This window comes from Lissotriton helveticus, chromosome 11 (assembly GCF_964261635.1).
Source record: "Lissotriton helveticus chromosome 11, aLisHel1.1, whole genome shotgun sequence".
NCBI lineage: Eukaryota > Metazoa > Chordata > Amphibia > Caudata > Salamandridae > Lissotriton > Lissotriton helveticus.
In genome coordinates, this window is record NC_136072.1 from 989093716 (window position 1) to 989109883 (window position 16168).

General features: G+C 42.2%; 1 protein-coding gene across 1 annotated transcript in view; it reads left to right on the top strand.

Annotated features, from left to right (window-relative positions):
- Nucleotides 1-16168, top strand: part of GLTP (glycolipid transfer protein) — a 221682-nt gene that overhangs the window by 133127 nt on the left and 72387 nt on the right. The window contains exon 2 of the mRNA XM_078667349.1: nt 6587-6645. Coding sequence (XP_078523475.1) covers nt 6587-6645 — 59 coding nt within the window. The remainder of the gene's footprint in view (nt 1-6586; nt 6646-16168) is intronic.

A 16168-nucleotide genomic window follows, 5' to 3' on the forward strand; every position in this document is an offset into this window, starting at 1 on the left:
CCCTGCCTTGTACCTCTCTGAATCGTAATGACATCCGACTCATTTCCTGCTATACAGATTTTTGCCGTGGGGTTGGTATAAATGGCTTTAATGGCATTAATAAAAGTATTTCCGAAATTTTTACTTTCCAGGATGTTCCAGAGAAACTGCCATAGTACTCGATCGAATGCCTTTTCGGCATCGAGGAAGATCGACATCTCGCCCCCCGTGGCGCCCATGATGTCAAGTAGGGTTATGGCTCTACGAGTATGGTCTGTAGTGCCTTTGCCGGGTATAAAACCGTGTTGCCACGGGGATACAAGCCGTTCGATGACCCCGCTCAGACGATTTGCAAATATTTTAGCATATAGCTTTGAGTCGGAGTTGATCAGGGATATAGGCCTATATGAGGAAGGCAGGTGGGGTGGTTTACCCTTCTTATGGAAAATTATTATATTTGTTTGTTTCCAAGACTCAGGGGGAATTGCGTGGTATTGGACTCCAAGAAACAAATCAAACAAAAAGGGAGTTATCTGATTTCCAAGGATTTTATATAAATCCAATGGAATTTTATCCGGTCCGGCCGCCTTACCATTGGCCATCTCAGCTAATGCAATCTCCACCTCAGTGACCGTGATCTCTCTGTCCAGGTAAATCTTATTTTCTTCATCGATATTTTTATGATTAATATGGTCTGGGAGCCAATTATTTAAGAATGTTGTAATTTCATTATCAGGATGTGAAACATCACTACTATATAGTTTTTGATAATATTTTTGAAATACTTTAACAATGTCTTTGGGGGTAGTATATTCATTTCCCTCAAATTCTATCTTTTTAATATTGCTCAATGATTGCTTTTGTCGTGTGCGTAGTGCTAGCTGCTTCCCCACATTTTCCCCTGATTCGTACAGTCTATCCTTATTGACCTGATAGGTTTCCGCGGCTTTTTGAATTAGCGTACTATTAATCTCATTTTTTAAGATCATTATTTTATTTAAGATTTTCCCAGGATCTAAGGTAGGATCGGCTTGCCCTCTACGAGACAGATTTAACTGGGAGGCATGATGGGCCTCAAGATTAGACAACTCCTGCATCATTTCCATATTGGATTGTTTTTCTAGCTTTCGCTTATTAGCAACAAAGGAAATGGTCTCTCCTCTCAATGCTGCTTTAAAACAGTCCCATACTATAATACGGGGTGCACTAAACTGGTTACAGTCGAAAAAGGACTGGGTCCAAGATTTAATATACGCTATATATTCTGGATTAACCAGTAGTCTCCTATCGAAAGTCCACTGTATTATTGGTTTAACTAAATTAGCCGTGTCAAAGGTAAAGGTCAGTGCATTGTGGTCAGATAGGGTTTTCGGGGATTTAATTATTTCTATAATATCTTTCTGATTTATACTTGACATAATATAGTCGATTCTAACATATTTGTTGTGGGGGAAAGAAAAATATGTATAGCCATCCACATTTGGCCCCCGGAGTAGGCCCCAGACGTCAACCAAGTTGTGACTTTTCATCATCTGATCCAATGCTGTATAAACCTTTGGTTTTCGCCCTTTATAATTTTGAGATAAAAAATTCCCAGAAGACAGGCCAATGTCGATGTTGAAATCTCCACAGAAGACCAGGGAACCTGACCAAGAGGCCAATTCAATTTCGAGCTCTCGAAAAACAGCAGGGTCATCTAAATTTGATCCATAGATTGCACAGATAGTGATATCCAGCTGAAGCTGAATTATGACCCATCTGCCATGTTTATCAGCTGATTTACGAATTGGGGGGCCTATTATAGGTTTAGCGAAAATGGCTACCCCTCTAGTTTTAGATGTTTGGGATGTAGCTGCCATTAGGTTATAACCTGGTAGTTTAAGTAAGTTCCTGTCAGAGTATGCGATATGTGTCTCTTGGAGACATAATATATCAACAGGGTTTTGTTGTATTAATTGAAATAACTGGGCCCTTTTATCTTTATGATTGAGGCCTGCCACATTCCAAGTACAGAGGCTTATCCTCCCCATGTATTAGCTTGAAAGACTAGCCCGATAAGCTTTAAACACCCATTCTCCTTAAAATATATGATACGGTTTTGCTTTTCTTTAACATTTCTGTAGCTTTTACTCTTAATATAACATAGTCTATGACCGAATTTGCCAGTTTTTCTTTTTTGGTTTCCCCCCTTCCCTCCCCCCCTCCTCGACCCCCTCCCCAAGGCCTTCCCCGAGGCCTTCCCCCCCCACCTCCCCCCGCACACCACCCTATGAGGCATGAAGACTCTCACTAGAGTCTATGATGATGGAGAGACACCCTGTGGCCGTGCCTTTATCATTAATTCTGTATACTTCAAATAACACATGTGTAGGCTAGTGAAAGGATATGCAAAAAAAAAAGGAAACATGCAAAGCTATGAAAGATAAACATCCTAGAACCACGCGAATCCCAATGAGCCATGCGAAGAAATCCATAAATGCTGAGAGAGAAATTAATTATAACAATAATAGATTATGCAGCATATTCTAGTCCTATTCTAAGCGATTTATCCAAAAAACACATTAGAGTTGGTGTTAAACTTAGGACTTTGAAATATGCTTATTCTTTAAGATGAGCTTATTCTTCCTAAATTGCGAAACAAAGCCCACCATCCGGGGGCTATACTGTAGTCAGGATGACCATAGCCAATTTAGGGCTCTTAAAGAAAAACCTATTGACTCAGAAAATTAGGTCAGGCTATCTAAAAAAGCCTTCGCTTTGATCTCGGATGAAAAAATTTTTACCTGACCATTATACAACACCTTGAGTATGGCAGGGTTATTCAAATAGACCTTAGCTTTTTTGTCCAAAAAAGGTTTGATTAGCTGACGGAGACGCCATCTCCGCTCCACAGTTGTGTGGCAGAAGTCCGGCCTGACAAAGTATGAGATGTCGCCTCGGATCCGATGGGCCTCAGGTCTCGCTTTCTCTGCAATAATTTGACGAAGCAAAAAGTTACCAAAGTAGACGAGGATTGCCCTAGGATACTTGCTTTGCGAGTTGGTAGGCCGCAGTGTAGCAGGGGTTCTGTGGACCCGTTGAACTTCCAGTTCCCAATTCCATGAAGAAAGCTCAGGAAAAGTGTCTTTAAAGAGTTGAATCATAAAGATGCGTATATCATCTCCTTCGCTTTTTTCGGGTACTCCCAGTACTCGGAGATTGTTGCGACGCATACGATTTTCCATCTGCTCAAGCTTCCATCTTACGTCAGTCATCTCAGCGTCGTGGGCATCGACCTGCTCTTTCACCACAGTTGCTTCCGCCTCAATGACCACAATTCGATCTTCCATGTCCGACATTCTTGCATTAGATGCAGCCACTGTTTTTGAAAGTTTACGCACCACCCCCTGTACCTTTTTTAGAGCTTGTTGTGCTTTCCGACCATCCTTAGATGTTTGCTCTCTGTGTGATGCGATTGCCTGCAACACTGTGTCCATTACCGCAGTTAAGGTTGTGTCTTGTTCCTTTGAAGAAGAAGAGGCTCCATGAGAGCTAGAAACTAATGCGGGAATGCCTTCCCGATGAGGGTCTGCTGAGATATGGTGGCTTCTCTTTTTTTTTATCACTGTGTGTCTTCCGGCTGTGGCTTCTCCCAATAGATCATCCGCATCGCTATCTTGAGTACTGGAACTGGAGCCGGTATGCAGGTTGGATAGAGAATCTAAGTCAGAGTCTAAGTCATGGTGCCACCCTGGGTCCTCACGACCTTCAGAAATAGTGTAAAATTCAAGAGGTTCCAAGTCTGTATCAGACGTGATTCCTGCTCCATCATCGTAGTCTGGCCCAGGCAATGTTGGCTCTTCAACATTTCCTTCCCCTACTGGTGCAGAGGTGCCTTTAATTTGAGCAAAAGTTTGCGTTGAAGAGGGTGATATTGATTTATCCTTCTCACTGACAGGATTTAGCAATGTCGAATATATTTCAGGCTGAGGAACAGTGGATATATTTGTTGCGACGCTTGTACCATTTACAGGTGCTACTGTATTAGAGGTAGTTGCTGTAAGCTCTGCTGTAACACGTATTTTCTCTGGCGCTTGCGGTTGTGGTTGCAGTTGTGGTTGCGCAATAGTTACTGTGGCACTCCCTGGCGTATCTGCTGTTACAGTTGAGCCCTGCAGCGGTAGTGACGGTAATGGTGAAAATAGCGGGTCAGCTGTAGCTACGAGAGTGGCTGACTGTGTAGCACTTACTGAAGAATTTAGACCCGCTGGTAATACAGACACTGCTGCCACAGACACTGCTGCCGCCGCTGACGAATCCGACCTGGGGAGCGCTGTTGGAGTTGCTGGCGGGGCTGCAATCAGCGTCCCGCTTGTTGCATGTTGTTTAGAAGGGGAGGGAGCCGCTCCGGCCGGCGTTTTGCGAAGCAAGTCTACCACAGAGGGACCCGGCCCGGCCCCGGCGCTGGAGTGTTAGTATTCCTCGTAGTAGTTCTCTGTTGCTTTGGCTGGAGTTGGAGCTGGGCATGCCCCCCGTCCGATCCGGCAGCCTCGTCCGTTAATGACCCAGCGCGCCTGGCAGCAAGCTTCTGGTCACGAAGCGCTTGTTTGGCTGCACGGGTCTTCAAGGCAGCTGCTGCCGCCGCAGCATTTTTCGGAGCCATCAGCGTCTTCGTATGGGGGCAGTCGATGCCAGAAGCACCACAAGACTGTCGACGGAGCTGAAAAAAGAGTCTAAGCACCGTGAGGCCGATTGCTGACGCGATGAAATGAAGTCTTGAGCGTGGCTGCTCAGGTAAGAGCAATAAATCTCCGGGTGGTTTGAAACAGGCGCCACTCATTCTTCATCTTGCAATTTTAATTGCTAGCTTTGTCCTTTACTGCGCCAGTTTGTTTCTCACGGTGTCTTCATGGGTATCACGGGATCCTAGCCCCTCCACTAACCCATTTCAGTTGACTCAGGCACAGGAGAGTGTCTCACAGCGGACTAGTGAGCCGCCGCCATCTTGCCCCCTAACATAGAACTTCCTGTTACATTGTGAGATTGACAAATTCCAGTACCCCTTGATTTTTTTCAATACAATAACATTTATTTTTCTACTATTCACCCGTGTGTAGAAATATTATCATTTGACTAATTTGTTGTATATATTCTTCTGACTAAAGCTGATGTTTTCATATGTAAAGGAAACCTAGAACTATAAGAGTTGCTCTATTGACAAACAAAATTGAAAATATTTTTTTGCAAACATATAATGAAAGTTTGCTAGAAATGAAATAACTTTAATAACTAAAATTAATCTTACAAACAAATCCCTTGTTGGCACACTTACCTGTTTACCTTGTAGCTTTGGTGGCAGCTGTGCACTGTGCACCTAGTTCAGTTCTCGGTGGGTTGACACGGAGATAGAGGACCATCTTCTAGTGTGTTGGATTGGTAGCAAAATAGCTCTACCTTGTCAGGTCTTAGAACCAGGAAATGTAAAGGAGAACTGTAACAGATGCTGGTGAATGAGAATTAGCTTTGAAGGAAAAGCGACCGTAGCAAGTACTTGATGAGAATCATGTTTATACTTTTTGGACACCAGAATCCTCAATCTACTAGGGCTTTAGCAAAGATGACTGACTAACAGACCAGCACACCTCAATTCGCCCTCATTTGGAAGGCATCACGCTCCTTACCACATCGCTTAACATGCTCACGCTCCAAGGAAAGTGAAATCAAATGGTGTTGGAGAGTAACCCCTCAATTTAATGGAGATGAAAACAGTTTGAAGGGGATGGTTTGTTAGGCCTATCTTACCATGAAAGTGTCCTCCGAGTTAATGAGAGACAGGTGCCATTACAACACAAATCCTTAAAACGGCTTGTGGCTTGTAGAAAGTGTTCACAGTCCACCAGGAAATACTTTTAAGGCAATCAAAAGCACTGGTTTGGGTGGAATAATATTTCTTTGCTACTAAACCCCCTCCGCAGCTCTCCAGCATCTGTCATAACTATCTGCTGTGCCAGCCCTTCATATTAGGTCTTTTTTTTTGCTGCATAGTGTAAAATACCCTTACCAACTGTTATATCTGTAAAAGGTATGTCATCCTAATTTGGACCTCTCCAAATGCGTTTGCAAACATTAAAGATTGCATATTTGATGTAGGTCTTACAGTCAGCTTGGCCACACCCATCTGATAAAGTTATCATGCATTTACATTGCCAAGTCTGGAGGAAGGAAGACTGTACATGCTAGTAAGTTAAGGCTACTAGTTCTACCTGAAATATTATCTTTTGGAACTCTATAAATTCATACTTATGACAGTCTTTACATACCTTTGAATAGAATACATGGTTGTTAATTATTTCGACAATCAATGTGCTTACAAGTTGACTGAACTCAGAACATTTCTGCTGGTCTACTCCATGAATTAAGAAATAAAATACTGTTCGCCTCTCCATCTTCTCGTGTAACAACTGGTAATTTACATAGCCCTGGAGACCGCCTTGCCAGGTCCCAGATACTAGGACCTTTTCAGATGGATTCAGTCAACCATTGATGAAGGCAATAGTGTTGCCTATAAAGCTTTATTTTATGTAATGTTCTGATTTTGATATGCAGTCTTATTTGTCTACCTTTACAGATTGCCTTGGGCCTGCCGTATTTTCACCCGTCAAAGCAGATATAACTGGAAATATTACGGTATGATGGCATATTTAGATTATTTGTGTGCATCAAGATATTTTTTATTTTATCAATAATACAGATTGACACATATTGAATTGAAAGTTAATAATTGCAGAGTTATTTTTGTTGAACTGTTATAACAGTTTTAAATATTGGCTGAAAGGCTCATTTTGGAATTTGGAAAATGCCATGAGCGATTGATTATTGTAAATTCATGCTCTGAACAAAAACCTCTTGTTTTCATTAACACGTAAAGGGGAAATGTCTTAAACTTTCATAAATATTTCCTGCCGCCTGAGCTTTTAGTGCTAATTGATAAATTATGCACCTCAAAACCTCAAGTCATGTAGTTTGTTGGCCCAGAAGATGAGACTATGGGCCATATGTATGAACACATTTTTCCATAGACACAGAATGGGTAAAAGCCTTTGATACATCTGGCCCCAAATCTGTAATTCACTTTGTTCGGTCTCTGCTAGACATGTTGTATATACTTTGTGGGCTTCAGCCCGCCGATGCACTTCCATTTGCTGGCTCCATCAGTGCTCTCATATTCTTTCTCCCCATCTGCCCTTGGCTTGCATACGTCATGCCCCTTTTTGTGTTTAGCCCTCCCTGAGAGCATGGACCAATTACTACTATCCATCCACTCCTCCCCATTTAGCAACTGCTTTTGGAACTACTTTTTTCTTTCATTTGGACCACTTCATATGAGCGATTGTGTTTTCAGTCACTCTGCTGAAAACCGGGCTGTCAATCTTGTTCTTATAGTACCTGTCTCCTGGGGGAATGCCTCTGTCCTCCTCCCAGAAAACAAGCTTTTTTTGGGGGGAGGTGGACAGAGGGGCGTCCCCCCCCCCCCCCCCCCCACCCACCAGGAAAAGTCCAGCTCTTCGCAGCCGGCCGCCCCATGGGTCCAACGGTGATCAGGGGCAGATGATGCGATCCTCTTGGAATCTTTGAGGGTGAGCGTACTTGCGATGGCCACGTATGATGGGGACCTTTAAAAAAAATCGACTGGTAACTAGGTCTATTTTTATCAAAACAAAATGGTGTGGGTCTCCGTGCAATGATTGCGGCTCTTGACCTTTTAACCTAAATCTCCGTCCTTTGTGCTTTCTCTCACACTCCCTGTATTTTTGGCCTTATAGTAGCAAATTTTCCCCCTCCCTACGCTGTGAACAAAAACCTGAAAACGTTCCAAGCCCTGCCCCTAACTTTGATTTTTTTTAACACTTTATTGATCGCAATATAACATATGCATACAGTAAGAGGGATTCACTCAATAGTCTTTTTCGTTCTTTTCCCTTAGTACATCAAGTACAATATATATGCCCCACAGACGTTCTGTTTCATTGTTCTATATGCTATAAAAAAAGAAACCAGGGATGATAATGCTACAAAGCAAGCAGTGTAAACGTTATACCATTAGCTTAATTCCAAAGTTGCTTATATTGACATTCAACTAGTAAGAACTTATGTAAACTCATTATCCCCCCCCCCCCCGTAACCCTCCCTACCCCTCTCCTGGTAATTTTTACTAAAACTTACACGGTAATCGAAGGTGGTCTATATACATTATTCTTCTAGGGAATGTAGTTTTCAGGGCAAGATCGTAGTTTCTCGTGTTTCAGGGCCTGATTCCGAAAGGTCACAAGGCGCCCTTGTGTGTTACTGGGTCGGGGTAGCTTGTGTAGGGGACAGGTCAAGTGTTTCCAGTTCAATTATCATAGCCTCCCACTACAGCGAGATGGGTTGCTTCCTCAGCCCTCTCTCTTCTTCTCTGCAAGAAGCTACCCCCCCCCGCCCTTCCCCCCCATTGAAGCATGTCAGTTTGCCAAACAGTGACCGCCGGGCATCTGGGGGACTTCCACCTAATAGTGAGAACTCTGATCGCTACGATGAGTGCTAGGTCCAAGAACTTTAACCGCACCTTTTGTACCCCTGAGCGCCTACAAAGGCCTACCAGGCAGCTCAGGGCCTCATCCGGAACCAGAAGTTGTGTTACTACAGTCAATGAGTGGCAAACTAACCCCCCCCCCGTAACCCCGCATGTGGGGGCAATGCCACAGCATATGGATAAAGTCCGCCTCGTCTACAGGAACAGTGGGGGGGGAGGGGAGTCCGGAAACAAGGAATGGATCTTTTTCGGGGTGAGGTATGACCTATGAAGGATCATCGTCTGAATACATTTGAGTTTCGCATTACACAATACTTTTTTGGGGTGTTCCAGCATACTCTTCCAAGTGGTCCTTTCTCCCCCCAACTTGATTTTTTGCTCTAGCTTAAGGAAGCGGAATGGATCACCACTTCTTGTTTGCCCCTTCATTGATGTTATGAGTACATCTGCACCATGTCATGCAGCCTTCAGAGAACACTACAAACACACTTCTCCCACTTCAGAAACGCCTAGAGGCCATCAACTCAGTGTGGCGCTTTACGAGTTGTGTGGTGAGAGTGTTATAAGTATCCCCATAATGATGGTGTTATGGGGATTGGAGAATGTATGCCGCGTGGTACCTCCACAGACCTGGAACGAGGCTGACTGATTCTTAAACAAACTCCCGCGTTTTTACGCAGTAACCGGCCAAGGCCTACAAATAAATGTTTGTGTAGTAAACTGATCTAAAATTGGAGGTGGCATTCCAAGCTGAGGCGGCAGCCGCATTGGGGATTTTCTGGGTGAGGTAATGTGGTGTCTTGCGTGTCTGAGGGCCTTCAGGAGCTTTAGACCACAGCTCGGGCAGCAGTGGGGGTCAGTGGGGAAAATGAAGGCCAGGACTCGGGAGCTGACTGTACCGCGGCCCTGAGGACAAGAACAGTGAGGGGCCCTGCAGGTGAAGTGCACTGCAGGGATTGGGATGCTGGCGTACTTAATTTGTGTTGGTGGACAGGCAGTGCTTAAAGGAGGGAGGCCCTTGCACGCGACCCCTAACACCACCCCCCACGAGTATTGGAGCGCGAGCCGCGACTGCTTTTAAAAGCACTCTTTTCATTCTCATGTGAGATCTACGACTGGCAAAGCTTTCATTGACATATGGCGACTCCATATTGGAACTCTGTGTAAAGCAAATGTCGGTTTTGGAAAATTAAAATCGGCTGGATTGAATCCCTGTCTGGGAATTTACTGCAAATTGCGCAGTGATTTATTTTACCCTTCCAAAGTCAGCCAAGGGCGTCAGCGATTGGCACGGGAAGGGAAGCGCTTTGTGTTTCAACATTATTGTTGAAAAGGTGAGGCAGTCAACTCTAGTGCGCTGTAGCACTGTGATCTGGCATTTTCCGAAGGGGAGGCATTTTGCTGGCGAATCATAAACTAAGGTCATAATAGAGTTCACTTTTTATCAAATTCTTTAGGGAAACATTATAGGGAGAAAAGTACTTTACTTCACTTAGGGTGCTTTAAACATAATTATTCTCAGACCTCAGCCAAGGTCAACCTAATAGCAGTCCATTTTCCCTCTGACTCTGCACTCGAAAAATGAAGGCATGGAACCTGTTTGTGACAGTGTTTGTAAATAAAATGCATTGTTTATCCTAGAGTGCGTAATTCACATGTTCAAGGGCCGTCTATAAATAATCTCGTGTGTGGCTAATGTAATTCGCAGATGTTTGTACACAGCTTTTAGAAGTTTGGAAGCAAAACTACTTGTAAAGTAAAACTACTTGTAACGTAAATTGACTGACTAGTTTTTTCTCGTTCAAAATACTAATCTTTTTTCAACGCGTTTTCATTATTTTTTTGTGAACTCCGACATTTCACTTGAATTATTTAAGACACTCTCCTCTCCTGAATTTAAGCTTTTTCGTTTGTGTTTCATATGTTTATTCAGTTAATGGTTTGACTGGACACTCCCTCACCTCAAGAATAGTTTGCATGATGTAACAATGTCAAATGATGATGAATCCAATGCTAAGAGTCAATCCTCCATCGTGCTCTGGGTCGCAGCAAGAAATAGGAGGCAAGCTAACAGAGTGCATTCTCTTTATGGTACTCAGAGTTTGATCTTCAAATAATAGAAGATCTATCATGCAAGTGGTTTCTAAACAGCTGTAGGTTTAAAGTATAAAGTAGACCTCCTTAATTTCCACTTCACTTTCTAAACTACTTTAGGGATGTGACAGCAGCTGCACAATCCAGTTTTGTTCCACACAGATGTTTTGGCTCACAATCAACCTTTTTTTAGATGGAGCTCAACAATGGCATAATCTGACTTAAAAGGACACTTGTTAGCGTCACCTTTTTGACTTCCTCAACTGTAGGACTTGGAGCTCCAGATGAAAGAAAATGGTCCTAAAGAAAAAATAACATTGACTGTTGACAAGCTTTACTTACCTGTGCACATATTGTTTGGAAAAACAAAATATATATATATATATCGCACTATGTTTTCTACCCATATGAAGAATACACGCAGGCTACTTCCGAATGCATAAGTGATTTTATTTAAGGCACAAAATCTGGTAGCTGCCTACCGATTAGTTTCGCCACTAAGGCTTGGTCACGGTAAAAAATATTTCGTGCTTGGTGCTATTTACATACAAGTTGGTTTGAATAAAAACAGGACTATCCTGCACATTCAGCGCAATAACTTTGGCAGACATATTGAAGTGGTTAAATACATATGAATTGTTGGAGTTACCATTTCAATACATTGGTAAATAACTATTATTGTTGCTGAGACCTTTACTACAATTCAATTATAATCATGATTATATAAGTGTACTTCATCTCGCCCTAGTGGGCGTATGTACAGTTAATAAAGTCTAGCCCAAGTGGGCATTCCTCTCACAAGCAACGTTCGATCCTTCCCATTCGATAGTATCCCAAGATGTTTCAATGGATCCTAAGTTCCTGCACAAACAAACACAGAAAATAACAATAAGTCTGTGATAGTTAAAAAAGTACTTATTTACACAGTTATAAAAACTATTCTTATTCAAAGAAGTTATCGGACTTGATCTACTGTTCTATCTCGTTTTCACCCAAGATGAACTGCCAGTTCTTCATTACAGTTCATCACAGTTGGCTGTAGTGTTTCGAAATCAATAATGTATCTTGATTCTAATGATCTCAATTGTTGTAGTCCATCTCCTCCTCTCACAGATTGATTGACTGCATCTAACACCACATATTTTAGTAGGTTGTCATTTTGGTCATGATTTGTTTTGAAATGACAAGCAACAGGATATTGTTCATTATTATTCCTGATCGCTCTTTTATGTTCTAATATCCTAATCTTGGCCCTATGTATCGTACTACCGATATATAGTTTTCGACATGGGCAGATGAGGCAATAAACACAAAATTCAGTATTACAATCAAAGGGCCCTTTGATCGTGAACATTCTCGTACTATTTGGTACCTTAATCCTTGTACAGTTTTCGCTTCCTTTACAAGCTTTACATTTCATACAGCACTCAAAACCTCTTGAGCCCGTATTCTTCCCTCTAGATATAGATGATACTGCATTTCTACTCAATTCGTCATTTAATGATTTACCTTTCCTGAAGGTGATCTGTGGGGTATCTTTCACACATTGACTCAGGTATACATCAGTTGATAAGATTGGCCAGTTTTTAATTAATATTTGGCGAATCTTGTAAGCCTGACCTGAATAGGTGGTGATAAACCTCACCATATTCTCCTTTTCATCCACTGACCTCTGCTTAGGTATCAATAGGTCTGCTCTTTGCACCTTGTTCACTCTTTCAACGGCTTGGCTGATCGTTTTCTTCATATACCCTCTGTCACTGAACCTGTCACACATCACAAGTTTCTCTGCCTCAAATTCTTCCATGGTACTACTATTTCTTTTTGCTCTAAGCGATTCTCCATATGGAATGCTTTGAATTAAACTGTAAGGGTGAGCACTTGAGGCAAAGAGGAGACTGTTGCCCGCAGTTTCTTTTCTATGGAGCTTTACCAGTTTTTGATTTTGTACCTCTACTGACACATCAAGGAATATCACTTTTTTCTTGCTTACATGAGATGTAAACCTGATATTCCAATCATTCTCATTTAGGGCAGATATGTATCTTTTTACACTGGCCTTGTCCCATTTCCATATCAAAAATATGTCATCTATGAAGCGGGTCCAAAAAATGACTCGCTTCCCCTGGTCACCCTGGCTACTGGACACCTGCTCCTCCCACCAGCCCATGAACAAGTTCGCGTAGCTGGGGGCGAAGCAGGTGCCCATCGCCGTGCCCTGTGTTTGCCTGTACAGTTTATTGTTGAAGTAGAAAAATGTGTTAGTTAAACAGTAATAAGCCATATCAATTAACATTTCAGTGTGAAGCAATGTTGTTATGTATCTGGCTCTCAAAAAATGTCTTATGGCTTGGATCCCTATGTCCTGCTTGATAGATGTGTACAAACTAGTCACATCAAGTGTAACCAGTAAGTAATCAGGTTCCCAAGATAGTTCATTAATCATATTCAGGAAGTGCATGGTGTCTTTCAAATAAGCTGGCAGCGAAATTACAAAAGGTCTTAAAAAGAAGTCTATATATTTAGATGTTTTTTCCTTTTGCAACCCCATAGATGAAACGATTGGCCTGCCTGGTTGTACTACGGGATTCTTATGCAGCTTGGGTAGGAGATATAAGATAGGAGTTTTTGGATGTTTACACCGCAAGCCATAGAATTCTCCCTTTTCTAATATACCGCTTTCATACCAATGTAATAGCATCTCATCATATTTAATATATGAGGCTGCTACTTCATCAGTAGTTGATAGTTGATAACATGAATTGTCATTAAGTTACCTTAACCCTTCATTTAAATAGTCCAGCTTTCCCCAAACAACAACATTACCCCCTTTATCCGATTGCCGGATAACTATAGGGTCATCATTCCTGAGGGTCTCCAATGCTTTAGCCGCTTGAGAAGTTAGATTTTGTTTAGCCAGGCCTTTCGTGCAATAGCGTATCTTTTTTAAGTCTCTAGTAACCCTTTTCTCAAACGTCTATTGCATCAATGAATTATGGGCACAAATGTTGATTTTGGTTTAAAGCCACTTTTACATGGTTAGATTATCTAAATTTAGTAAGGGGTCATCATGATGTACAATGGCTTCATCCAATTCAGTCACAGTTTGTAAAGTCTCAATGTCCGATATGTTTAGAGGCCCTTGTGGATCTACTCTTGCCTCCATTCCCCTGTTAGGTGCATGAAATTGGAACCATTTTTTCAAATTTGGTTTACGCACAAAGCAAAATGTGTCTATACGAGTTTGTACATAATCCATTTTGCGTACTGGGCAAAAAGACAATCCTAGAGGCAATAAGTCAATCTCAATATTGGTTAACTCCTGTTTTGAGAGATTGATCAGTCATTTCATCCCTCTTCTTGCTCTGGTTAGCATGGGCCCTGGTTTGTTGGAATCTTCTCTTCTTTCTTCTCCTTGCTTTTTGTTTCCTCTGAATCCTCTTGGTCTGTCTCGAAAGTTTCGTCCTCTGCCCCTCCGAAAATCCTGCTCCTCATGTCCCACTTGTTGGATTTGTTTTGCTTTATTTAGCATTTGGAATTGAGTAAGAAAGTTTATCTTTCCTCTGCCTGTTCATGGAGTCTGGGCTCTTGCTCCGTCACCTGGTGCATCTGACAGATTACCTTCTGATGCATCACTTTCTTCCGCGGCAGTGCTTTCACCATCCATTGTTACATTTCCTTTTGCATTATCTACTTTACTTTCATTCGCCTTCTGAAATAAGTAATCGTATTTTTTGTGAAATGTTAATGTTCTTCCAGTTTGATAGTCCTTAAAGTCTCTGATAAACTTTCGCTGTATTTTAGCAGTGATAGCTTCTTCCAATTTGCTTAATCGTCCTAATTTGGTCATGAACTCCTGGATTTTTTCCTGCGTAGTCAGTTTCACCAGTTCAGTCTGAATTGCTTCAATTTCCTCTAGTAGTCTGGCTCGGTCTTTCACTGCGTATTTAATCAGAATTCTCATCATAGTTGTAGAACATTCTTTTGAATTCCCTGACTATTCTTCCAACATATCCGGGTCAGGATTCTCGTAGGTTGGAATTGTATATATTCTTAGGCCTCTCGGCACACGGCCCACATCTTTATATTTTTGTAATGATTCTGCTTCCCACCATTTCGCCACTTCTTTACGATGCAATTTATCTAGTTTTTCAAACAATTGCTTACTTGGACTTCGTTGCTCAATAGTGAATGTTGCTTGTGCTTGGCCATCATCTTTAGCCCCTGCTACAGTCACCGTGAAAAAGAGACGGTCCCATACCTCCTTTCTCTTCGCTTCTAGCGAGCTGCCATTCCGTGCCTTTATTCTATTGTTAGTCGCGCAAACACAGCGCGTTTGCATTCAGAAGTGGAGAAGAGCAGTATTATTCCTACTCTGCTTCACTCCGCTACCGTGGACAAATCAAGATACTTTGCGTGCCCTCCTCCAGGATTGAACCGCCAGCGCGTCCCGTCTTCACCAAACTGCAACGCGTTGCTGCTCTCACCTGGATCCGAAGTCCGGGTCTTACCGCTGCTTTTCTGCTGAACGCTCCCACATCAGCGTTCCGATATTTATCTCTTGCTCTGTCAGCTGTTTCACGCTTTTATACGGAGAATTTCTTTCCTTATTTCATGCTGATTTCCAGAGTATGTCCACGGGAAACCTGGAACATTTCAATTTGTTACGATCCACCACACCCGGCTGTTCCTGGTTTCAGAGTTGCGGTGAGCCTGCGCGGGTGCCGGACACCCTTTCAATTTCGCACTATGTTTCTTTCCCATATGAAGAATACACGCAGGCTACTTCCGAATGCATAAGTGATTTTATTTAAGGCTCAAAATCTGGTAGCTGCCTGCCGACGCGTTTCGCCATTAAGGCTTGGTCACGGTAAAAATCATTTCGTGCTTGGTGCTATTTACATACTAGTTGGTTTGCATAGAAACAGGACTATCCTGCACATTCAGCGCGATAACTTGGCAGACATATTGAAGTGGTTAAATACATATGAATTGTTGGAGTTACCATTTCAATACATTCGTAAATAACAATTATTGTTGCTGAGACCATTACTACAATTCAATTATAATCATGATTATATAAGTGTACTTCATCTCGTCCTAGTGGGCTTATGTACAGTTAACTAAACTAATTGAAAAAATGGTTCCAATTTCATGCACCTAACAGGGGAATGGAGGCAAGAGTAGATCCACAAGGGCCTCGAAACATATCGGACATTGAGACTTTACAAACTGTGACTGAATTGGATGAAGCCATTGTACATCATGATGACCCCTTACTAAATTTAGATAATTTAGACCTGGTAATTAATAAACCATGTAAAAGTGGCTTTAAACCAAAATCAACATTTGTGCCCATAATTCACTGTGATGCAATAGACGTTTTCGAGAAAAGCGTTACTAAAGACTTAAAAAAGATACGCTATTGCACGAAAGGCCTGGCTAAAATCTAACTTCTCAACAGGCTAAAGCATTGGAGACCCTCAGGAATGATGACTATAGTTATCCGGCAATCGGATAAAGGGGGTCATGTTGTTGTTTGGG